This window comes from Labrus mixtus, chromosome 14 (genome assembly GCF_963584025.1).
Source record: "Labrus mixtus chromosome 14, fLabMix1.1, whole genome shotgun sequence".
NCBI classification, from domain to species: domain Eukaryota; kingdom Metazoa; phylum Chordata; class Actinopteri; order Labriformes; family Labridae; genus Labrus; species Labrus mixtus.
In genome coordinates this window covers 7,214,868-7,239,750 of record NC_083625.1, presented here as the reverse complement: position 1 = coordinate 7,239,750, position 24,883 = coordinate 7,214,868, and the positions used below count along the sequence as shown (strand labels likewise).

Here is a 24,883-nt window from a genome sequence, read left to right as displayed (position 1 = left end):
AGCTGTGCAGTATAACAAAAGCAGTAAGGCATCCACCTACCCCATGGAGGTCTGAGGCTTTTGAAACAAGAATGGTTCTTTAGTCTAACTAAGTATGTTTTTAGCATTTTGAAATGGTTGCAGTGTGCATTGGTTAAGGCTCCAATACTACTAGTTTTGAAGAGATCTAAAGAGATTTAAGCTTGATTTCATTTAAGGTTGAGACAGAATACCTCCAGGTTAATGTGGAATATCACAGCAAAATGTCTAACACTGTTTTTTTTTTGTTTTTTTTTTACATGTTTTTGTAAATGACTAAAGTTTTAGTGTGCTGTTGACTCAACCAGAACTAAAGGTAATAAAATAAAATGAATCAATTCTTACTGATGGCTGGTGACCCACATTACAGAAACATCACCTGTACAATATGATGCACTACTATAGCCAGCATCTGAAGTACCTTTACAAAAAAAAAAAAAAATTTAACTAACCAACTTAACAAGGTTCCATATAAGCAAATACTGAACCAGGACATCTTGAACCACTTTTTAATCAATGGAAATGATGAACACATTAACATTCAGATATTGTTGTTCAGAGGCATAAAAAAAATCAAAGGTTCCCTGACAAAGGGAATATGTTTATTCCAAGTTCCCCCCTCCCAGAAAAGCTGTTCTACAAATGTTAACGTTAATGTAAAACATGAACTTCAACAGCAAGAATGTACTCAACTACATTAATTACCTCAATATCAGTGCAAATTCAGCAGGAAGAGGTGATATACACTCCTTGACTATGTGCGTTCGTTGTGCTCCAAGGAAATTTATATTTCATCCAGTTTAAGCTGTCACACAACAGCTCAATTTTAAGTAATGTACTTTATCTTAAAAACAACTCATGTATGTTTGCAGAGCCTAATTGTTTCTAACAAAAATCTTTCTAACATTTCATCACTACAGCTGCTCTAACACTAGAATATGGGCTGCAGCTACATATAAAACTTGATTGAAATATATGAAAGTGGGCATAGATAAGAATTTGAAGCTCTCGTGTGTGACACTCAAATCATCATTAACTGAATAATATTCATCAATAAGAACAGTTTCTCTCTGACAAACTCCAGAAAACCAAATTATGTAATTCACCGCACCTACGTTTCAGTCCCCCAGTCTTAACGTTTTTAAATTCAAAACATGAAGAAAAAATCATTTTAGGAAATAGTACATGAAGTAGGCTGTGCTTTCACTTGCATTTGATTTAAAGTTTCTGTAGCACAATGGACAACCTAAACACTAAAGTTTTTTAATTTCAAACTCTCAGGTTTTCAGAATGTTTTTATAATTCGACAAAGTAGATTCATATTGGATATTTTTTAGAGAAGAGGGCAAGATTACAAATGTGAGGAGCAGATTTTGCAAAATTAGGGTCGTCAACCCTAAACCTAAGTTCTATAAGATGAATATCCTAATAGATCTGAGTATAATTCATTTGAGATAGTTACAAGTCTGACTTACATTAAATGAAGCTGAAACAATGAGTGCTGACCTCTAACTCCCCTTTTTGGGTAACTGAATGTAATAAAAATCACTATTAGACTGCACAACTTCAAATCCCCAAGGAGAGTCCAATTTATAAAGCAGTTAAGATGACAACATGCCATTTCACATGTCAAGCAAAAACATACTTTAGCTTGGATACATGGACTTCTAATCAGTCAGGCCTGATGAGTTAAAATCAGTTCTGCTTCTGAGACAGTAAGGTGCGGTCTTTAACATAGGAGAGAAAGAACTGCTAAGCTTAACTCACATTTCTCCTTAAATGAAATGCTCATTATGCAACCTGCATAAGGAACTATTTAGCTACTTTTGCATGAAGTCAAAAAGACGGCAGATCTAAGCCTGAGCGTAAGATTGTCTGAGCCTAGAGGAGCGGTGTGCTTGTTGCCCTGTGACGAATGGGCTAAATCAGACTTTCAATGCTAATTGAAACCTGAAGATTATTTTATACGCTCAGTGATTTTCAACTTGTTTAAAAAAAAATGGATGGAAAAATTATCAAAAAAGTTGCTTCTTCGATATAGTATATCAAATGAAGTGAAATGAGAGTGCATTGACAACAACACTCCTTTCAAACTGTTTATAAAAAAATAAAGAGCCAATCTAACAATCCACATGCCCGCCATGAGAGAGCAAATCAAACACATCAGAGCTTTGAAATGTACATATTCATCTCTTGATACAGAGCTGGATCAGTGGCCCATCTTAGGACAAAAACTCCGACCTGTGACTCATTCACAACTTGGCAGCAAACATCTGAAAACAAGGCAAAAAAAACAAAAAAAAACAACAACTGGAAAATGACAAAAGCAGTTATGAACTTAATATTGACAATTAAAGAAAATTTGCCAACATATTTACATTGATCATTTAGTAAAATACAAACACAATATCACCCATCTTTTTTTTTTTTTTTTTTTTTTTTTTTTAATCATTCCCTATCCTAGAATGCAAAATGATGTTAGTGAACCAGACACCAAAATAGGGAAGATTTCATGTTCCAGCCACTGAAAATGAAATGTCACAGATTAGCAGTGTCAGTGCACAACAGAGATACAATCACAAAGACTGGCTGCCCCAAAGGTGTCCTCTTGATGACAGAGACGGAGAGGATGATGATGGCATATTTTGTCAAATTCTGGAGCAAAAGACCCTTCAAATATTTTGGCTGCACTTCCAAAACAAACAACATATTATTATTAAAACTGAATCAGAGTCATGTGGATACTTTTCAGTCATTTTAGACCCAATTCATTTTCTACACATGGATATGTTTGTTCAGTGTTGTAGAAGTTGATCCAACTGAAGAGCAAGAACATGTTAATGCTGCCGTTTGAATTAGTGCATTATCTGTACACAAAACAATGCATGTGTCAGATTCATAGAGCACTATAACAGACCGTCTGTCGTACAGTGTTCTTTTAATTAGACTCTTGGTCAGCACCCAATGAAGGACATTGTATACAACACATTATGTAGGGCTATGGCTTAACTGTCATTAGAACAAAAAAAAAAACAAAAAAAAAAACGACCACTGCCTGCTGTGGATCAACTTTTCAAAATAGTCCTTGTCGTCTCTGTGCTGAATTTTTTAGAGCTGAGCTCCCACCTGGGTGTCATCACAGCTCAAATATGCCCCCTACCCTTAGGATGGAGCATTAGTAAGGCTTAAAGGACCAATGAAGTGATTTGTTGCTTCCCTACCAGCTTTAAAACTCTCGAACCGTTCTGACAGGTCAAAGAAAGTTCACCTTCAAAACAGCCAGAAACTCGGTTCTTTGAAAAAGTCATGTTTGAACTTTTACTGGAGGATTTCACTTTCTAGGTGATGTAATATTAAAGAACTAAACTGTTTGCAGTTTTAAAAGGTGTGCTCAGGCTGTCTGGAAATTTGACATATAAATATATTTCACATTGGACTACATTGTCGTCTTTGATGGCAGATTTTAAGGAAATGAGTGTTACCAAAAAAAGGACTGATTAATCATTCACTATGTCACTGAATGTTTGTCGTTTTGGCTGTTTTGGATTGAACTTTCATTTTGTGCCTTATTCTTTTTATCTCTCGGTCAAGACCCTCTTCACTTCATAGGGCCTCAGGTTTGTGCAATTTCAGAGCTTTTCATATCGTCCAATTTCAAAATGTGGACTTCTTAATTTCTCATAGCTCTGTGACAGGTTTGATTTCCTTCAGCTCTTTGGCCTGTAATGCAAAAATAGTTACAACACGATCAGGGTTGGGAGATGGGACAAAGATCATCAGCTATTTGTAATCAAACGTTTTGCTGCTAGTGTTTGTTTGACTCTTTTATGTTCCGCAAACTATGTGCGTTCCCGTCTGTCTCAAAAGGATTCAAACACGAGTCATTTTTCCGATCAAAACGTCTCAATGTCTTCGTCATCAGTAGGTTTAATGTAGCGTGCATCCCGAGGCTTCATCTGATTCATGAAACGCACTACCTGAACTATGGTGTGGCTTTTTTTATCATGACGGCATGATCTGGTGATGGCTTTGTTATTAAGTCGTACACTGCAGCTTAGCGGTGGTCAATTGGAATCGTCTGCCCTATCTCCCAGCCCAAACATGTTCAATGTATGGTGATATGGTGGTACAGAACGAAGTTATGAAAGTCGAGATATGTGGCCAAAGATATTCAAAATCATTTATGGCCAAGGTTCAAACTTGGGCATCATTAGCACTAGGATAGTCCAAAGAAATGATGAGATCACATGAGCACCTCTGCACACAGTCTGGCCGCACTGTGATGGTTAGCTCCAGGTTAGACACTGTGGAGTCAGATCTGAGTGACCTACATAGTTATTTTAAGAATCTGTAGTCACAGAGGAATCTTGATGGGTGTTCCTCCACAAAACATCTCATCTTTACAAAATTAATTCCACATTTGGTCCTGTTCCCCTTTGAGAATTTCAACTTCAGCATCTGAGTAGCTGTAGAAACTGTGAAGGAGTCAGACGGCTCCTCGCAGTCCAGGTCAGCTGGCTGGCTTGTTTGTCTGGTGGTGGTTCAGGCTACTCACATTCAATGATCATCAAGGCAGGAGCGGTCATTTGTGAAACAAGTAGATCGGCCTCTGAAAACCTGCAAGGATGGACAGAACGGTAAAACGTCAAGCTGGGCTGCTGGAAGAATATGAAATGGCTACATGTGTACAGACAACCAACTGAATTACCTCTTACTGAACACTTGGGGGCCCCAAGGTGCTCAAAACTGGAGAAGCCCACCTCGGTTGTAAGATATGAGGAAAACTGCTCAGGTTTGAGGCGGATGCTGTGATAATTCTTGTTAATGTTGTCCTGTCAAGGGAGAGAGAGAAACAAACATTTCTTATATTTAACCCACTGAGGTTCAAAATGTGTATCGTTACTTCTACCCCCTTTGTCGTAAAAGTTTTGCACCACAACAGAACTTACCGTCAGCTTCTTCCTCCTCACGTAGGACTCCCAGGGCTGTGGCTCCAAGATGAACAAGCCACCAGGACGGAGGTGTCGATAGACCCTCTTGAAGAGCCGTTTGAGGCCCCCGTCTCCCCAGTTCAGGTGGACCCACTTGCTAACGCTCAGGCACAGGATCACATCGTACTCTGGCCGCTGAGTCACAAGAAGGTTATCGCTGTCCAGAACATAATTGGCCTACAGGAGAGGAGGAGTATGGGCATGAATTTCATTAACTGTGCATGAATCCTGTGAATGCAAAATGCTTTCAGGTATCTTGACACACGCAGGGCACCAAAGAGCTGACAATGAGGTATCTTATTTCAGTTTTTATAAATGGCTTGGGGTCTATTGGAGAGCAGAGTAGTGAAGTGCAGCTCCATACACTTATCCTTACTGCTACACCATGCATTACACAAAGATATTAGCTATTAAAGTGGATAACCAAATTGTGAACAATTTGACTAACAAATGGAATAAGATTTTTATGAATGCTTGAGTACAGATAAATCCTAAAAGGAATCTGTTGTAATTATTGAGCATAATACTTGTATCCAAAATCAAACTTCATTTAATTTGCTCCTACTGAACTACTAAGATTTCCTCATGTTCAAATCTCCACTGTTCAGTCAAAACCAATTTAGTCAGTCATTGGGAAGTTGGGGTGGGCATTTGTCTTTTTTATTTATAATCAACACTGAATATTATTATTGCTTGGAGACGACAAATGAGACATCAGAGAGAGCAATCATCAGCTGATGGCCTACATCACAGGCACCTGATTCGAAGAATGGAGAGGGGAAAGGCCTTCAATACCCATTGTTACAGAATATAGACAATATTTGGATATAATATTATACATGCGAGGTAAAGCATTAAGAATCAGGCATTGCTTGTTAAAAATGAGTGGTGGTTGATGTGAAACTCCACAGGTAATATTTGAACAGGTTCACCCTGTAAATAAAGAGTGTTTATCCAAAAGGACCGCTGTCAATTATATCAGGATTTGCACAGGTGTAGGCGAACGCTGGAATTTCTTTTTAAATCACACGTCCAACAAAAGGTGAGGAAGATTTTTTTGAATAAGACTTTTGAAATCAGGAAAATTTCAAGCATCTGATTTTTTATTTTATTTTTTATTTTTTAACAAATATGTTCCCCTCCAAATGTCCACAGTCTAACTTAATTCCAAGCAAGACTTGTCAAACAAATAAAAGGCACTCCGACATTTCCCCCCTTAAATCCATCTTGTATTGTGCAGGCTGAGGGAGCTCAGTCAGTCATCTTAAAGCTCTTCACTCATTTACAGGATAAGCTCTGTGCTGCTCTGCCATTAGCTCTAATGCTCATAGCAGGGAGGAGGCGATTATCGATTTCAATCACAAACACTTCAGTTTTTGCATCCAACCGATTTATGCAGTTGCCCACACAAAGCATGTAAGGCCCAAAGCCTTGATAGAAAACGGAGTAATAAAAACTCTACATGAATATCCTTGATATTTTGATTAGAAAGCTTTTTGTAATATTTGGCAGATTCTGGCCCAAGGGTGGCACGGATGCCAATAGGAATGCCTGCAGACATATCAAAACATTAAACTGGTGAAAAAGAACACACTGCCTCCTCTTTGCTGATTCCAGCGTTTAATTCCAAAACTCACAGGAAGTTTCAGAGAAGAGTAAGCCACTGGTTGGCAACAGATACAAAGACATTATTATGGAACACAAGTGGAAACTCCCTCCACAAACACAGTCTGAAAAAAAGAATTATTACTAGTATAAGCTGGTACACATGCTTCCTTATTGGAGGTACCATAAACAATAAAATAAACTGGCCAACATGACACTGCAGATAACGCTTTATAGATCTTCCTGATCTCATAAGTGGGCGGGACCAAGTAGCTTTTGTTGTACAGAACAAACAATTAAATCTTAAAAACCCTTTGACCGTTCAGATTTTTAAAATGCATCCAATTATGCAAGCTTTTACCAGACTACAATGTTAACTTTATCTGTCATTCAAAGACACTACTCCTTATCATGGTGAGGAAAAATAAACAGTTTTTATGTCTAAATAAGCTGCAACCTGAATAATATGTAAGAAATGACTGTGCTGAGACGATGACAGACCTAATAGAGAGCCAAGTTGATTATCCTAGTGATGTTCTAGGGAGAATAAGTGGGTGCACAATTTATATTAAGTCGTCTTTTGAAGACAGTCAGACCTCAGAGTGTTTTCCATGACATGCAGCCTAGTTTTTTAGAGAGCGATTCAGAAAGATATGAAGGCCAGATTCTTCACATCACGCAGTCTTAATGGAAGTCTAAGATTTAGACAACACGAGAGGTGCCCACTTGTGAGATACTGATTTAATCCCGGCTCCCATGATGCAATAATGGTAACCTCACACACGCTGTGGCCAAATGCTCGCACAGAGAGTGGTCTTACCTTGACGAAGGACACATTGGAAGGGAACTCCCCGGGCTGTGTGGAGGATGTCTCTGTCAGTGGAGGTGCAGCGATGGGCCCCCTGGAGATCCGTAGGGAGACGGGAAAAGAGCAGCTCACAGAATGATCAGCGGGGGGTGAATCACAATCTCCCTGCTCCATTTCCTCTGTTTTGCTGTCCTGCCTCTGGGTCTCTGCCTCATCTGTGTGACGGCAGTCATTGTCATTTAGAGCCTCCGCAGGGCCACTTTCTCCTTTCACCGCTCTCCCATTTTCCTCCCCGCTCTCCGCTTCATTGTGCTTCTTGTCTGTGCCTGTGTGACTCTTGCTTCCAATCCTCTCCTCCTGTTTTGTGCCCTGCACTGCCCGCCTGGCCTCTTGGGTCTGCAGTTCTGACAGATAATGTCTGATGTTCTTACGGGCTGCATGTACAAGACCATTGTCAATGTCCAGGCCTAGTATACGGGCTGGTCTTAGCATTTTGGCAATATAGAGAGTTAAGTGGCCTGAGTTGCAACCCAAATCCAGAACGTCTTTACCTTCAAACCATTCAGGACGAAGTACACGTATTCGTGGGTCTTCGTTAGATCCTGGGTTGCGGTAGCCATAATACTTGTTGTAGTTCCCGTACTGGAACTTCTTCTTCTGATGCTGATGATTTCCCTGGTTTTGGGGCTGCTGGTGTGAGCGACATCCTGGCCCCGTCTTGGGACCACCACTCCTTGGTGTGTGGAAGGACTGAGAATTTCTCGGTCCCCCAGTAGCACAACTCCTGTCTCCAGGTCCTGACTTTCCAATTGGTGTAGAATGGATAACAGGGGCCTCAGCTTTGCCAGAGTTGCGTCTCCGCTTGCGTCTGCCTGTGTGCTGGTTTGGTCCCCCTGGTACGGAGGAAATGGAATCCTCCAGAGATACCGATGTTATCTCCTCCTTAGAGCTGCCTGAGTTGTCAGCTGAGTGCTCATGGGAGTCCCCTGTGACACTGGAGAAACTGTTGGACTCTTTGGAGATATCTAGTGCAGAACATGATGCTAACATAGCTGGAAGCGGTGCAGAGGTGCCAGCTTTACACTCACTTTTTCCGGATTCTGAGAGGTTTATCTGTGTCGTTGAAATCCCCCCACCACCTCCACTACCACCTACTCCTCCTCCTGCTCCTCCATGGTGTCTGTTGCGGTGTCTCTTCCTGCCACCACCCTTGAAGGGGGACACCAAAAACCTGCTGTCTGCCATCCCACTTTTCAGGTTCAGTGGATCTGTGATGTCTCTGGGGATGAGGATCTCCACAGGGTCACGGCTCTTTGCTGGCAGCGGCGATGATTTGGGTGTCTCTGCATTCAGCGCCTTGTTGACCTCCTCATCCAGGAGGCTGTTGAGATTCAACGGGTCAAAAATGTTCCCACCCAGGAGGAAGTTGCTAGGCAGGACCGAGTCACTCTCAGAGTTGGCCCTCCGCCTCCTCTTGCCAGATGTGGGATGCTTGAAGCTAGAATTTGCTGTGTTGCGGCGCTTTGCCAGCTTCGTCTGTGGCTGTTGTTTGGAATGAGAAAAGCTGTTCTTGCGATTCAAGTTATTCTCGTTCCCTCTAGCTCTCTGTCCAGCGCTGTCTGAGTGGGCGAGTGTGTCAGTGGTGCTGGTGTGTTTTGGTGAGGTTGCAGTACCCATGACAGGACAAGCGGCTGCAAAATCCGGAGTGGCTGCTGTGCCCTCCACCATCATAGATATATTACTGTAACCTCCGGTGCATTCTGTGAGCTGCAGCGGTGACGCTGAGCTGGCCTGTGGACTGCCAGTTTTTACAGTATCCTCATCAACAGACATCTCTTTTGGTTTGCAGAGCAGATGCAGACATGGGAATCTTTATGGATCTGAAAATGACAGAAAATATTTGGCAAATGAAAAACTGTGAATTAGTATAATTATGCAAACCCTTTAAAAAAAAAAAGAAGCAAAGTTACAATCCATCAAATCTAATATGAATTTTGAAATTCAATAATCAATCATGACTCAATTAAACAAATATTTCTGCACAGGGATATGTGAATATTATCTTCTTTATATTAAAAAGGCAGATTGATAACGGGCCACTGAACTCGTTTCATTGCATACTTTGTCATACTAACGAATATTGTATGTAAGGTGTCCAAATAAAATTTACAATATAGTATCGCGACGAAACACTTGACTTGCACCCCCATCAATCACATACTCAGAATTGTAGAGTCTCTCCTGAATTATAAAACGGAGCAGTTACGTCTTTGAATATAAAGACTTTCTTCCGAAAACAAATTTTGTTTCTCTTTTGAGGTGAAAAAGCGACTTGTCACTGCAACTTTTTTATCCATTTTAGATTACGGAGACCTGATGTATATGAATGCCTCAGCTAAATGTCTAAGTAAAGTTGACACTGTTGAGGTTTATTGCTAACTGTGGAGCCCTGACCCATCATTGTGAACTGTATTCTCGAGTGGGATGGCCTTCTTTGTCCACCAGGAGGCTGGGACACTGGTGCACTTTTATTCACAAGGCCGTGCTTGGGCTACTGCCCTCCTACATCTGTAACCTAATCACACGGAGAAGTGTTGATTCTTACGGTTTGCGTTCAAATGATCAGTTGTTGCTGTCTGTTCCATTTGCCCGCACAGAACTGGGGAAAAGGGCTTTCGTCTACTCTGCTCCTTCTTACGGTGGCTGATAAGTGCAAAGCAAAATTACAAATGTGAGACAAATTTACATTTTGAAAAACCTTTTTACATTTTTAGAAAACAAAATTACAAAACCAAAACACTTACACCAAGGAAAAAACACATTTACATTTTATAAAACAAATTTACAAGATGTGAAACACTTTTACAATCCCCATACAAATTTACAAACAACAGAATCTTGACAAAATGGGAATGTACCAAATGTCAGAAGTGACCCGGAAGTGATCGAGTGAGGGGGTCATTTTGTTTGTTTTGTTTTGTCGCGGTACATTCCCTTTCCGTCAAGATTCTGTCGTTTGTAAATTTGTTTGGGGGACTGGTAAAAGTGTTCTGCCTCTTGTAAATTTGTCTCAGCGATTGTAAAAGTGTTTCACAGCTTGTAAATTTGTTTTGTCCTTGGTAAGTGTTTTTGGTTTTGTCATTTTGTTTCATAAAATGTTTTTCAAAATGTAAATTTGTCTCACATTTTGTAAAAGTGTTTAACACTTTGTAATTTTGCTTTGCACTTCCCAGCCACCGTACCTTCTCTACATGGAACATGCTGCAAAAAGACTGGAAAATAACTGAACTGATTTCTTTGAATGCTTTTAAATCCAAGGCTGAGAGCACTTGAGACGACCTCCTTTACTTGAAACTGTTTTTTATAATTTGAATTTACTTGTAACTGTTTTTTATAATTTTAATTGTTAACTGTTTTTTATCATTTTAATTACTGTCTGTATGTTGTGAGTGTGACTGTGTAATTTTTTGCTGCCTCTTGGCCAGGACTCCCTTGAAAAAGAGGTTTTTAAATCTCAAATGGGACTTTCCTGGATAAATAAAGGTTAAATTAAAAAAAAAAAAAAAAAAAAAAAAAGCTTGAGTCCAGGAAGCCCCTAAGGTCACCTCAATAGGGTCAGTTCAAGATGACGTCATGAGTAATCACTTTGTATTTACATTCGAGGATGACCCACTGAACGACAATTCACTTTCCTGTATCATTTCCAAACATGAAATTATTTTAAAAGTCTACATTTAAGAAGGAAATTTTTTTTTTTTAGGATGTGACATGTGAAGCCTTTAGAGATAGGGGGGTTACTGACCTGAAAAGTTTAGAAGAGGGGGGGGGGGGTCTCTCTGTGTTGCACAGTTTATCTTCTTAGCAGGCTAGCTCCTAGCTGCTGTATCACGTCGACTCAACGTTCAGCTCTACTTCGACCACAAAAAGAAAAAACAAGAAACAACGTTATTAGACAAACAAGTCAAGTACCCACCTCGATGTTCTGCTGTCTGGAACCTCCTCCCCCCCCCTCCCTGAAACCGTGAGTCACATTTAAGAAGGTGATACTATGCACCAGATGCCCACCTATTCGCACACAGTCAACAGTGTAGTCACCATCAGAGTAACAGTCTCACCTCTCGGGTCTCCCCGCCTCCGGCCGGACTGTCACCGCCGCGCACTCTCCACACTGGAGCTAACGTTAGCCTAGCTTAGCACACAAGTGTCCCTATATCAACACAACGGTGGCGAGCGACGCACACACACACACACACACACACACACACACGTAAACAACGCGGGGTATTGCGTGCTAAGTCTGTACGCGGTTGAAGCTTCCCCCACGCCTCCACACTGTCTCGTCGACTTCTCCAGTCAACTCCTATCGCCCTGTGTCAGGCAGGTTGGTGAATAAATTATTCCATTTGCTCGAAGAGTCGGCATGGCGGCGCATCCGGGCTCCGAGCAGCTAGCAGCAAGCAGCAGCCCGAGATGACTGGGGCGGAGATCTGTGACTGGAGGAGGGAGAAGAACTCCTTCTCTGAGATATTATAATGAGCCTCCCCATGCTGTCTCTAGGTCTGCAGCTGTGGATTATATTTGATCTGATCGATTTTTATCAATCAATTACAGATGAAAGACAGAGTTAGAAGATTCTGCCCAAAACACAACTCTTCTCTGTTTATGTCAGGGATGGGGCAACTTTGGTCACAGCAAAGGGCCACATTAATTTAATTCTCACGGCCAGAGGGGCCAAATTGTAGGATACAAAAACGATTACGGTCAATTTTGTCTCCAATTTAACTCAACATATGCCAGTGATCTAATATTATTATGGACATACTTCTGGTTTTCGTGATTTCATGGCAGATTTAGTCATGTTTTCTTCCCTGAGGAGATAAGACACACAGACTCCCTTCTTAAAACATACTTTTACAGACTTGCTTTTATGTCATGTCGTCTTCTTAATGTCTTTTCTTACTGGTTTTACTATTTTTTATCTTCTTTTACTTCTTACTGTTCTTTTATTTATGCTCATATCTTAACTCCTCTTATGTTTTAACTTGGTAATTTCTTATCTTACTTACTTTGTCTATTTATGTTTCATATTTATATTTACTTTTACTTTTTATTAATATTATAGTTTTGGGTTTTTTGATCCTTTAACCACTTGTTTCTATTTCTTTTACTGCTCTTACCTTCTTATTGCTGTTATATTTTTATTTTTTTCAGCTCTTTTAGTTTCTTACATCTTTTTAAATCCTTGGTTCCTCTTGGTCTCAGCTCATGTTGTTGGGTTCTTGTGTTGTTGGGTTCTTATGATGGTTCTTGTGATGGTCGGGGTTATATATGTCTGTTGGGTATCGGGTTCTTTTCTGTTGAATTGTATTTAATTATTTTTAGTATTTTGCATTTGTTATGTTCTTGCTGTTGTTTATGTTCTTCTGTGTTTGGTTTAGTTTGCTTTGTTCTTGTTTGTCAAAGCACTTTGTAAACCTGTGTTTTTAAAAGGTGCTATATAAATAAAGTTATTATTATGTTCCCGATTAATTGATGTGTAAAAATTGACCCGAGGGCCACGTTGAGGGTTGATGGGGGCTGCATGTGGCCCCCGGGCCGCCAGTTGCCCACCCCTGGTTTATGTGATAAAGGTTATCTCATAAACAGAGACTAGTTGCCCACAATAAGCCTATTGTTCAAAGAGCAATTCAAATCAAAGTTGTTGACAGTCAATTTTAATAGGCTAGTTTAATTGGTTTATTCATAAATGGTTCCAGTGCTTAACCACATTTCATTCTTGGGTAATCGTATCCCCATGGTCTGACTCTGAACATTATTGCATGTGTTACCAGTGTACATTTAAGTTTGACGTGCACTTTATGTATTAATAGAGGGGAAACATTATTTTAAAATGGAAAATCTTACAACAAAAAAAAAGCCTAATTGGCTTTTAAAAACCAAGAATGTCTCCCTCAGCTGTTTCACAACCCCTGTTAGCTGCAGTGCTGTGTTGGTGAATATATGCGATTAATAGAAATAACAAAGGATTACATTTTTTGAGTGCATTATGAGCAGCCGTAACAGTTTGAGCAGGGAAGCTTGATCCCCATTAAAGTTAATCATCTTCTTCACACTTTGTTTCTTTACACAGATGCAGTAGTGGCCTATGTAATGCGGAGGTTTACAAATATCAAAGCACCTTCCGGCTATTGTAAGGTGGCTATCTAAATCAAAACCATTCTCTTAATTCAAGTGTTGCTTCAGGTCAATTTTAAAATTCATTGACTACTCTGTTTTTCATCAGAGCATCACGATGATGACTACAATCCACAAACCAGTCGTTGGGGATTTATTTTTGAGGACACCTTCACAGTCAACTTCAAGGCCACGATCTACAAGGTTTGTTTACCCTGTCATTGCTTTCTGACCAGTGTCTAGAGTTAGCCTGAAATTACAGCTCTTGGTGTGAACTAAGAGAAAAGTTTGCAGAGGAAGCAGGCCGGCGTCTTGTTCCTTTCATCTCCACATAATTGTGGTCGTTCACCACAATCATGCTGCTGGTAGCAGGGTTTGACAAAGGACAATGTTTAGGCCTCAGGTTTCAGAAACATAGGGACCTCAGTTTTAGTCAGAAAATGGTGAACGATTATACCCAACATGACTAAGGGCTTATATTTGACCCATCTGTCACATGAAATGTCTTTATAATATCACTCTTACCTCCTGGTAACGAGGAATAACAGTTTTAAACCTTATACACCTTATATGGTGGTTATTATGGTGAAGAGTTATTGGAAGATATTCTTGTTTACACACATGTGGGTGCTTTATGTAAATCTCTGCTTCAACAACTGTGTGTTCTTGTAAAATGGCATACAGCTTAAGGTGAAACAAAAAGGGAATTCACCACTATTAAACACTATTTAACAAGAACATCTCAGGCTTTTTTTGAATCAATCCATGCCTATAATTAGCTTTCTTTAAAGTACCGGTAATTAGAATCAGAATCGTTTTTTTATTACAAAGTACATTTACACATACAAGCGATTTGACTTGGTGATTTGGTGCTAAACAATAAGCAAAGAGATAACAAAAACAGTAAGGAGGAATTACATTCTATCAAATAAGAGATATTTATTCTCAAACTCTGGTATTCACATTTATTTTGGTGTAAAGATGCATCAAACTTTTCAGTGGGTTTTGTAAGTATCAGAGAGAGGTTTTATAAGAAGCACCAATTGCTCCGTCTACTGGAGAGCCCGGCCTCTGCTGCCGGGACAAGGCCTCCTGGGCTTCCAACACACTGACACATTGAAACATCTAAGTATTGAATATAATGATTTATAGAGAAAATGTATTTTGGTTGAATACTTTTAAGTTTTTGATTCAGGAAAGTAAACATAAAAAAAGGTATTTTAAATGATATTTCATGCCAACATGTGAAGCCATCCATTCCCTTTCAGAGTAAATAGATTGCAGGGCTTCACTCTCTTTTTCTATAAAATGAGCATACACATATATACACATGTGTTTTTTCCCTTAGTGTTGCTTTTGTTTTTGGGACACAGTAAACATTTAAAGATATATTATGCTATAAATGTTCAGAGCCTGTTGGATACCTGAACTCACTATAGATGCTGTGCTCATAAAAGCCACTAGGGGGAGACAGAATATGACTTAAAAATATTCTGTACACCATAGGCTTTTGTACACCTACTGCAACGAGCTTTAGGAGTGTTTTGGTTCTCTCGCTATGTTCCTACATTTTTTTGCCTTGTCTTTAAACCAATGTATGTGGTGGTATTTCTATAGATTTTAAAATGGTTTTGCAGCAATTGAAGCCTACACTGTTGCAGTTCAGTTTACCAAATAATTCAGTATGGTTTTGGAAGAAAAGAGGGCAGTGTTATGGTCATGAAAAATCCCAGAAATTTGGTTGGTATGATAAAAAAGCTAAAACAACAGAGCGGCCTCAGTCCACCTCAGAGAAAGTCTCCAGCACTGTGGAGTCTGCAGCTGCAGCAACAGGACTGTTTGTGTTTTTTAGGTAAAAGATGCCTCCAGTGGCAAGAAAGGAAAACAATAGTCTAGCTCTCAAGGAATCGGGCTAGCTTATTTATGAAAAGCTGCTGAAATCATTAAGAACATTATATTTATAGTATACTAAGTGTACAAATGAAGATAGACTACCAAGTTCATAAAAAGTTGGACAAATAAAAGCTACTTTAAAGTCTACATTATCCATTATCAGTGCAGCTTATTATGTTTGGGGTCGTGGGGGGGCTGCAGTTGATCCCAGCTATCATTGGGTGAGAACCAGGGTACATCGTGGACAGGTTGCTGGTCAATCACAGGGCTGACATACAGAGACAAACAACCAGTCAAACTCACGTTCACACCTACAAGCACTTTACAGTCACCAGTTTACTTAAGACGCATAGTCTGTACTAGATATTTTACTATTAACAACATGCAGTGAATATTCACTATGTTGTTAAAAGTCACTGAAGCACCTTTAATTCTAGCTTTCTATACCAACCATTAAAACTAAGTTACTGATTACACGACCTGCTGGCATGAAAACAAATGGCTACAATTATATCACAAAAGTGAAATCATTGGACCTCTTCAGTTACTCAACAGTTACAGATATCCTGCTGACACTTTTAACACTGTGGGAACTTTGGCCTCAGTTATAAAAATTAATGTTTTGGGGGCATAAAAAATCTAATATTTAATTTTCAGGCATATTGTAATTCAAAAGTTGTATTGAGTCGGTTACTCTTACAAGCTAATATGCAATGATTTCATATGGTTAAGATAAAACTGGGCATTTTTTATTCAACCTTTGTCTTCCAGGGTCCTCACATTTGATTTCCTCAGCTGTTCTGTTGACAGCGTGCTCTTAATTGGGTTTCAAATCCGAGCCGCAGACTATTTGTTGGCTAACTGAGTCACCCCCTCTTTAATCTCTGCAGAGAGGAAAATAGGAGAGAGGGTACCTGTCCCCCCCCCCGCCTCTGGCCCTCTCTTTTCTCATGGTAATATGGGTGCGGTCCTCGGATCCCGGGCACCATCTGCCCTTCCTCGTGGTTTGGGCCCCAAGCACTCCAGACGTGCGCCATTGTTTGTGTGTGTCCAAGCAGAAAGTGGAGGATAGACGTGGTTCTTGAGGCCCTAAAAGGCCCATCCATGGAGAGCACGAGCCTGCTGTTCATTAGCCGACATGTGACAGAGGGAGGGGGCTGCTCGCGTGCCCTGTGTGCTCAAAAATCAGTTGGATCCAGCGTTTGTTCTGCTGGGAGGGCTGCCCAAGGATGACATTGGAAGTAACTGATGGCTGAGGGAAAACTCGACAGGTCAACATGTTCTTTGTAGGGACTTTTCCATAAGTAAATTATGTCTATGATATTGTGATGGATTACAGATAATCCTTCAATTAATTTGCTGTGCTCTGAAGACCATGCATAATTCATTAGTTTGTTTTAAATCTAATATAAAGCAGTGAGGACAAACAACCGAGTAGACGTTTAGTATTCAAACTCTCTGACAACATAAACTGCTCAAAAATATTTTCTTGCACACAGATTATGAAGTATATCCTTCATACATAGAGAGTCAACATAGTGTCTTCCTTGATTGTATTTGTTGCGCCTTGTTGACGTGCATCATCCCCACAAAGCTTTGTCAGAGTGGGGTGTTTGAGGTGTGACAGATGGAGCAATGAACTGAAGGGTGGAGACCCAAGCTACTGTGGCCCATTCCCAGTGACATGTCGGGACAATAAAATAATCAAATGAGAAGAAAAGTTTGGAACATGCTGCTTTCATTTTTGATGTAAATTATTTGACAAAAAGTAATTCTGCAGAAAAGTTGGCGGTTTAGAAATTAAACGTTTTAAGAAAAAAAAAGTAGCGTAATAGTTAGTGCGCACGCCCCATGTAAAGAGGATAAAGTCCCCGAAAGCGGGCGGTCTGGGTTTGAATCTGACCTGTGCCTCCTTTCCCACATGTCATATCCCACTCTCTCCTTTTTCTGAGTCTACTTACTGTCTTGTCTCTATAAATAAAGGCATGAAAAGCCTTTTTTTTTAAATGAAAACAAAGGATTTACACAAACTCAATAGGAAACATACTGACTGAAATGAAATATGAAAACAACAGCCGTCTGTAACTCAAGGTGTGCGCTCTGTTTCTGCCCCACCTTTGAATCCTCGTGAACTGACAAAGTAACCTCCCAGTTACCCGGCATAACACTGACAAGCAGATTACGACTTTCCATCGGGCCTGCCCTCCTCATTTTCAAAGCTATACATGCTTCTGGCTGCATCTAGATTAGTTATTGAACTGTCCAAGCAAAGGGAAACAAGGCCGCTTCAGAGGCACAGCACACAATGAGCCAGCTGTCAGGGGGAGGGGCTCGTTCAGACCAGCGTTGTCATGGATAGGACTTTTTTTTGTGTGTAATGTTGCTCCCTGAGAGCTGATAGGTGCTGCAGTGTGCCGGGCGGCTGTGCACTGATTAATATTGACACTTGATTGAGGACATGCGAGTAAGCAGAGTTGAAGCAGGGTGTTACGACACAGATATGTCAGCAAAGGTGAAGTGAATATGGATACGCTGCTCTGCTTAGGAATGTCCATTAGGGTTGGTGATTTTTGCAACTGTTGTGGGCCTGCAAAATATGAGAAAGAAATTGCAATGTGTGGTAACATTATTCAATGTTACAATGATGATATGAAGTGTGATGATGATATAGCATATGTGCTATATGTCTGTGTAGGTTCTCAGTCATCCAGGTCATGGTCAATTTGAAGCTTGATCCAAAGGAATGTGCTGTATGTGCAATAATCCTCGCTTTCTGTCTATATCTGCTGTTCTTCATGTTTGACTCAATACCTCAGTTTGCCACACATCTCTCTTGAAACCAAAATAAATCCAAGAAGCCTCTAAAACGGCACAATCTGAGGGTATTTCACTCTGTCAGGCACTCATGGTCAATCATGGTTGTTTTGAATGTGCTGTATAAATAAAGTTGACTTGACTAAGGGTATAGCTGATGGCTAGTTTAGCTTCTTCGGACTGCATTAAAGGCTTTATAGTCACACTTAAATGTAATAGAAATCAAGTATATCCTCTGAAAATAACTCTGTGAGTCATGACTGTCTACAATGGGTGTAACACCCGAGTCCCACTGTCTGTCATGTTTTCAGAGTTTTCCAGAGTCCTATCTTCAGTTTGTTTACATCGCCCGGACGGCCGGACGACTCCTCCCCTCGCGAATAAAAGTTGTTTAATTGAGGGACTAGAGAAAAGAAGAATAACATACTGTACTCACTGCTTAACTGTGTTTCAAGATCACGCTCATTTCGGGTAAATTTACATGCAGTGTGAAGATACGAGCATAATAAAGATCGCTAGCATTAGCATGCTAACACAACAATGCACCGCAAGTTGTTTTGGTTTCATGCTGGTGCTCAAGGGCGACATCTGCTGGATCAAAAAATCACATATAAAGCCTTTAAAGTAGTGCATAGTTATTATACACAAGTCTCTATCCAAAAGGGAGCATGCTTGGTGAGACAGCACTTCTTTTTTTGCATACAATATTTTTTCTTATTATTTCTATAAATTCAATGTGTTTGCGGCAAATCCTCATACCCTAACAACGAGGAAATTGCAGTAATTGTGCAGCCCTTAATGGCTTGATGAAAGCAATGAAGGCAACGCAAACTTGATTTTGCGAAAGAAAAAATAAATGAACAACAACTTGTTCCTTTTTTCTGCAAAATGTTTTTGCAGTTTGCTAATGCTTCCAATAACCCTGACCCCTGACCCGGCATGTCCTCTCTTTAGTACTGGTATAACAGCAGAATAGTAACTGACCTTTATAAGCAACCACACAAACCCCAAAGGACTCTCATTTTCCACCCCCACACCTGCTTTACATTCATAGGTGTCTCCCTGAACATATTCTCAGCAGCATTAAGAGCTGATGTCCTTGTAGTGTTTGATATCACCCAAGCTCTCTCCCCCTCACACCGAATGATTCGTCTGTATTCACACAGAACCAGAGTTGTTTAGTGCATCATAGGCATGTCTTTTTAGAGGTTTTATGGTGACTTTTAGGCAGGTGATTTTTGTTTCAATCAGCTTTTGACTTGACATACTTTTAAACAACGTATAGGGGAGTAATCCTTGTAATGCATGGCTCAAACCTGACATATTCTCAATCTGTAAAATGTACATTGCTAAACCCGGTCAACTTTGTTGCACATCATAATAATGTTTAACAGTCTGTGCCTCATTTTAAAGTCAAAGATCATTTAGTGAAAGCAGGATTTGTATATTTTAGGAACCTCTTTGAAACACTAATGTTATAATAAAAATCCCCTGATCCCTTTTGAGAACGGATTAAGCAGGCTGTCAAACAATCCAGAGGTCATCCAGTAGGAAAGTTGCATTGTATGAAGGGAAAATACTGCCAAAAAATGTAACATCACTATGAAACTGTGCATCCCTACAGAAGAGCAGTTTCGGAATGAGCCGTGGTTATTATCACCCTATTTACTTCCTATTTACTATCACATTTGTTAAATTGTGACTTTAGCATGAACTTAAGTCCTGCTCAGTCTCGATAGATATTTTTAAATGGTAAATAAATGACTCCATAGGATGGGATTCTACCCTTAGTGCAGAGTGAAATAGTTTTTACATCACATTTAATCAGCACAGGCCATCCTGTATTAGATTTTAAACTGTACTCAGTTCACATAAAACACATCATTGGCCTCACAGCCATCAGAAACCGCAGACTGTGATACTGCCAAATATCAATAAGACCCCCCTATGCGTGAAATCCCTCACCGCTATCATTGTTAGCCTCCACAGATTGACAACTGTGAGGGAAAACGTTTGATGGCACGAGCATCTACGATCCACAACATCTGGTTGCAAAAGTTAGAGGAGATGCTCCCATTTAGTCAAAGCCATCCTCTTTTAGTAAGCAGGGCTGAAACATGCAACACAACCTACATTTAAAATCCTGGCAAAACAGCCAAGGTGTTAAGTGCACAACACTAAACCGTGCTGTAATCTGTAATTACTGCGCTCAGCTGTCAGCGCTAACGTTAGGCTACTGTTGAGCATTTTTCATGGTAAAAAAATATGGAATAGACTTAACGAGTTCTTGCAGGACTGAGGGTAACCCATCAATAGGTTGGCCATAATCAGCAGGATAGAGCCCTACTAACCTCGATTAGTTTTCTTTTGGGGGGGGGTCTCTCTAATCTCTGCTGTGCCAGCGCACACAAAAAGTAGTTCCTCTGTGTGAGAGTGTAGCTGAAACATGGATGAGCGTGACCCATTATCTTTTAGATGCCAACATACAAGTGGAGGGCTTACAGAAGTTAATCTGATGTGGTCAAATGAAGAGTATTAAAACATGGTCCACATAAACCATGTTTCTTTTTTGTTTATCCATGGACATCAGCCCACTAACACAAATACTATAGTGCTGTATACATGCTTTTTGATGGAGGACTATTTTTTTCTAAAATATTGTCAAAGTGTTGAATCCATCGGATAAGCTGTAGAAGAAATTGTTTTAAAATCCTATATCCTTCAATGTAGTTTTTTGTTACACTGAACATGTGTTTGATTTGAATGTGCTTGTGAATGTATCTGTTAGGGCCCGACCGATATGGGATCTTTTCGGCCGATACTGATATGATATAGATATTGGGCAGAGAAAATATCCGATAGCGATTTATCGGCCGATATCTTTCTTTCTTGATCTATATTTCATCTTTAGAGATAGATAGATTCAGATCCCAATTTATTGCGTTGATACCTCAAATGCAGTTTTCAAACACTTGTGGAAAAGATAAACAGTATAACACAGAAAAGATGGTCACTCAACTTAAAAGTAACTGCACTGCATACGTGCGTCACCGCTTGACACTCTGAAGGGTGATAATGCTTATTGTAATCGATATCCAGAAAGAGAACTGCTAATGTAATACAATGATGCTCCGATTAAATGCTATTTGACTGATGAATAAATCTAGTAATAATGGCGCAAAGCTGCAACAAAACTAGCCGATACCGAAAGTCACTGGATTTGCTAATATCAGCAGATATTATCGGCTGGCCGACTAATCAGTCTGGCTCTTATATCTGTTAAAGACGCTGTTCCAATAATCAATAGCCATTTTAAAGGCTTTGGTGCAAAACTGCATTAATATAATTTTTCTAATGCAGAGAAAAGTTTGTGGTAGTCTCATAATATTGAGACAAATTCTATTACAGATAAGCATTGTTTGAAGCGGTCAAATTAATATTTGTTGGCGTTCTTGAATGTATTAAAAGAAACAGCATTTCAACTCTTGGGCAATTAAAGCCTGCTGAACTTTTAAATTCATGACTGTGTGCTTTCCGTCAAGCAAATTACGTTACAGAAAACTGCACATCTTTTGTTTTCAGGTAGAGATTTTACTGATTCATATCAGAAAGCGAAGTTTAGTTCAGTCGGATTCACCTACACACTTCACCTCATCTCATATATCATCATTTCCTGCGAGTCCTGCGCGTCTCTGTGAAGCTTCCCTCTGCCTCTTATCCCAAGACACACTGAGCTGCACCATAATGTCATAATCCAAACCATAATTTAATATAGTTTATACAGTCGTGATTGACTGATGCTGAGATTATTGGATTGTAGACCAAAGAACCATTGTCTCAGATTTCATACGTCCGTTTCTCAGAATAATACATTCTTTTTGGACTGATGAAGTAATATCATCAGGACACACTGCTAAACACAAGCCATGATGACATTTCACATTCAGATTTCATTCATTCATTTTGAAAACAGAAAGTGTCTGATGTTTTCTGCTGGATTTATTGTTTGCCTTGGTGTTTTGGTAAACCAAAAAGGATTGTGGCAGATTGAACTAGATGGTAAAGAAGACATGTTAAGCTTGCTGTTGTAATGAAGGTTGAATGTTAAACACAAGAACTATTGAACCCATCAGAAAGTGGACAAATCTTTGAAAAATGAAGCCAATGCAGAAGTGCAAAATCCTGCAGTTCATCAAGTGTCCACTGGAGGCTGGCTGCTGAAGCGCTGGAAGTCACATACACACCCATTCAAAAAAGCCAAAGAAGCAGAAATGAACACGTTAACAGCCTGGTTCAAAAAACAAAATTGGTCTGTTAGCTAATTTCTCGAACAGCACACACTTTACGGGAGGGGGACATTTTTGATAACTTATCAGTTTTGATTTTATGAAGGATAAGCGTTATTCACAATAAAGGCATGATTGACAGGTGGGCGCGGTGTAGCTGTTTGTCAGTAGGCTTAAAACTCGCCTCAGCTACGGCTCTTGGACTGTTGTTAGGTTGACCAGAAGTTAGATTTTCCGCATGGTGACAGCCATCGATGGGAAACTTTGGCCCCCTGCAGTAATCGTCCATTAATATTTACAGTCTATGGTTGGGCTGCAATGTGGTGCTTTATTCTAAATGCTAAATCAGAATGCTAACATTTTGTTAGCAGGTAAAAGGTTTAACATGTTCATTATCAAAGTTAGGCTGGTTACACACTCAACAATTTAAGGCCCAATTTGCCCAACCCCAAGGATGGTGTATGTGTGTGTGTGTGTGTGTGTGTGTGTGTGTGTGTGTGTGTGTGTGTGTGTGTGTGTGTATGTGTGTGTGTGTGTGTGTGTGTGTGTGTGTGTGTGAGTTTGGCTTGATTAAAGGCTTGTCACAAACAATTATTTGTCAAAATAATCCTCAAGTGGGTAGTGTAAATAGGATTATTACTCCAGATTGAGTCACAGCCTCCTCGCGCTTAAATCTTAAATATCAAACATGTCTGATATTTACGACTCCAGATCAGGCCGCCTATGAGGGAACACTCGCAGCAGCCAATGGGAGTGAGCATTATGTTTCATCAAATATCTTGTTGTACCTTCATAAGTGGCCTGATTTTCCTTTAGATTCTTCTACATTTTAAATGTGTTGTGTCATTTAAAGTCTGGACGCAATGAAATTATAACGATTTGACAATTTGTCCTATGTTTGTAGGACTTTCAACCGAGAACACGTCAAAGCTACATATTCCTCCTGATATCATAACCGTAACCCGGCCCTGAATGTTAAGTCACAGGTCAGTCTGGACTGGCTGATCAACAGATCAATATTGCCATCCATAATAGATACATAGCTAACCTGATGATTTGTTTAACATGTGTTCAAAATGACAAGTTCATTATGGGTTTCAGGACTGTAACAACCCTGGAACATGCCTTAGATTACAGACAGGGGACATTAGATTCAGATAGACATGTATGAGAAGATAAAAAACAGCGTTTTTATTAAACCTACCTGGTTAAAACAAAGAGAGCAGCTGGGACCAGGTATGAAGGTTATGCTTTTATTTGAAGTCATTTCCCTGACTCTGTCCACAACACTAGAACATTTCACACAGGGCTTATTACAAAATGTCACCACAGAGATGTGCTGTGCCTCAGAGGATATTTATAGGATGCATTACATAAACCTGATCACTGACAGCAGCCTATGGATACTATTAAATCAGGACCCTCCTCGCTGAAGCTGCAGGTTGTTCTATCTGCTACTGAACTGAGATTTAATGTTCAGTAAGTGACTTTCTTTACTCGGCTAAGATCTTGGGTAAATATCACACATTTGGTAGAGTGTGAAAGAAAATGGTTATTGTGCGTTGATAAGTGTTGAAAGATGTCTTCTGGTGTTGGTTTCTAATTAAAACTTGTATGTGTTTTTTTGTATCCATGCTGCCACACACTGAGAGGGTTCAGGTAGGGGGTTCAGTACTTCTAAAGGACACGACAACAGCACACATGGATGAGAAAGGACACACACTGGCCGTAGAAAGTGTGTAACCTTTCTCAATCTAACAGAGAACAAAAACAGCGGCTCTTCCCAACGATCAGACACGGCACATTAATCCAGCTGAGACAAACAACCATTTGTTCACCTGTTAATCGACTCGATTTCACGAAAATGGCAAAAGGAAAGGTCAAAGAAGACCTCAAGCACGATGGGGCTACGTCATTGCAATCAAAGCGTGTTTGTTTTTTTGTGAGTTCGTCTTTTCTTGTTTGCAGATTCTGGCCGGCACCACATCAAATGTATGACTGACCCTGTTGATTTGCTGACGGAGACTTTAAGCGCTCAAAGCAACAGATGGGCTACAGTTAGTGAACTTACAACCCTTTATAACTGTGAAAGAAAGCTTATTTTGTCTTGGCGTTCACTGTGGATGGCAACACAGTTGGCTAAAAGCTCAAAGCTGTGGTTGCTTTGATACCGAGACAAAAAAGCTTGATCAACTCTGGTTCCTGTTTTGGCAGCCTGTTGGCTTATTGTGACCTCTCAGCGGTGACTTCCTTCTGCTGGATTTTGTTTCTTGGTTCGCCCTGGTTTCCTTTGA

At 40.0% G+C, this 24,883-nt stretch overlaps 1 protein-coding gene across 1 annotated transcript; it reads right to left on the bottom strand.

The window, feature by feature from the left end:
* Positions 1 to 513: 513 nt before the first annotated feature.
* On the bottom strand, positions 514 to 9,333 carry mepcea (methylphosphate capping enzyme a). Its single transcript, XM_061054781.1, has 4 exons — positions 7,435 to 9,333; positions 4,968 to 5,186; positions 4,727 to 4,850; positions 514 to 4,635 (listed from the first exon to the last, which is right to left on the bottom strand). The coding sequence occupies exons 1-4, from the start codon at positions 9,253 to 9,255 to the stop codon at positions 4,601 to 4,603; spliced, it is 2,199 nt and encodes a 732-aa protein (XP_060910764.1). The 5' UTR covers positions 9,256 to 9,333; the 3' UTR covers positions 514 to 4,600.
* Between the last annotated feature and the right edge of the window lie 15,550 nt (positions 9,334 to 24,883).

Excerpts from the sequence above, each read along its gene's own strand:
- mepcea (XM_061054781.1), bottom strand. The coding sequence starts at position 9,255 with ATGTCTGTTGATGAGGATACTGTAAAAACTGGCAGTCCACAGGCCAGC. Across the intron at positions 5,187-7,434 it reads CCAATGTGTCCTTCGTCAAG|GCCAATTATGTTCTGGACAG; the intron begins GTAAGACCACTC and ends CCTCTCCTGTAG. Across the intron at positions 4,851-4,967 it reads TGAGGAGGAAGAAGCTGACG|GACAACATTAACAAGAATTA; the intron begins GTAAGTTCTGTT and ends CTCCCTTGACAG.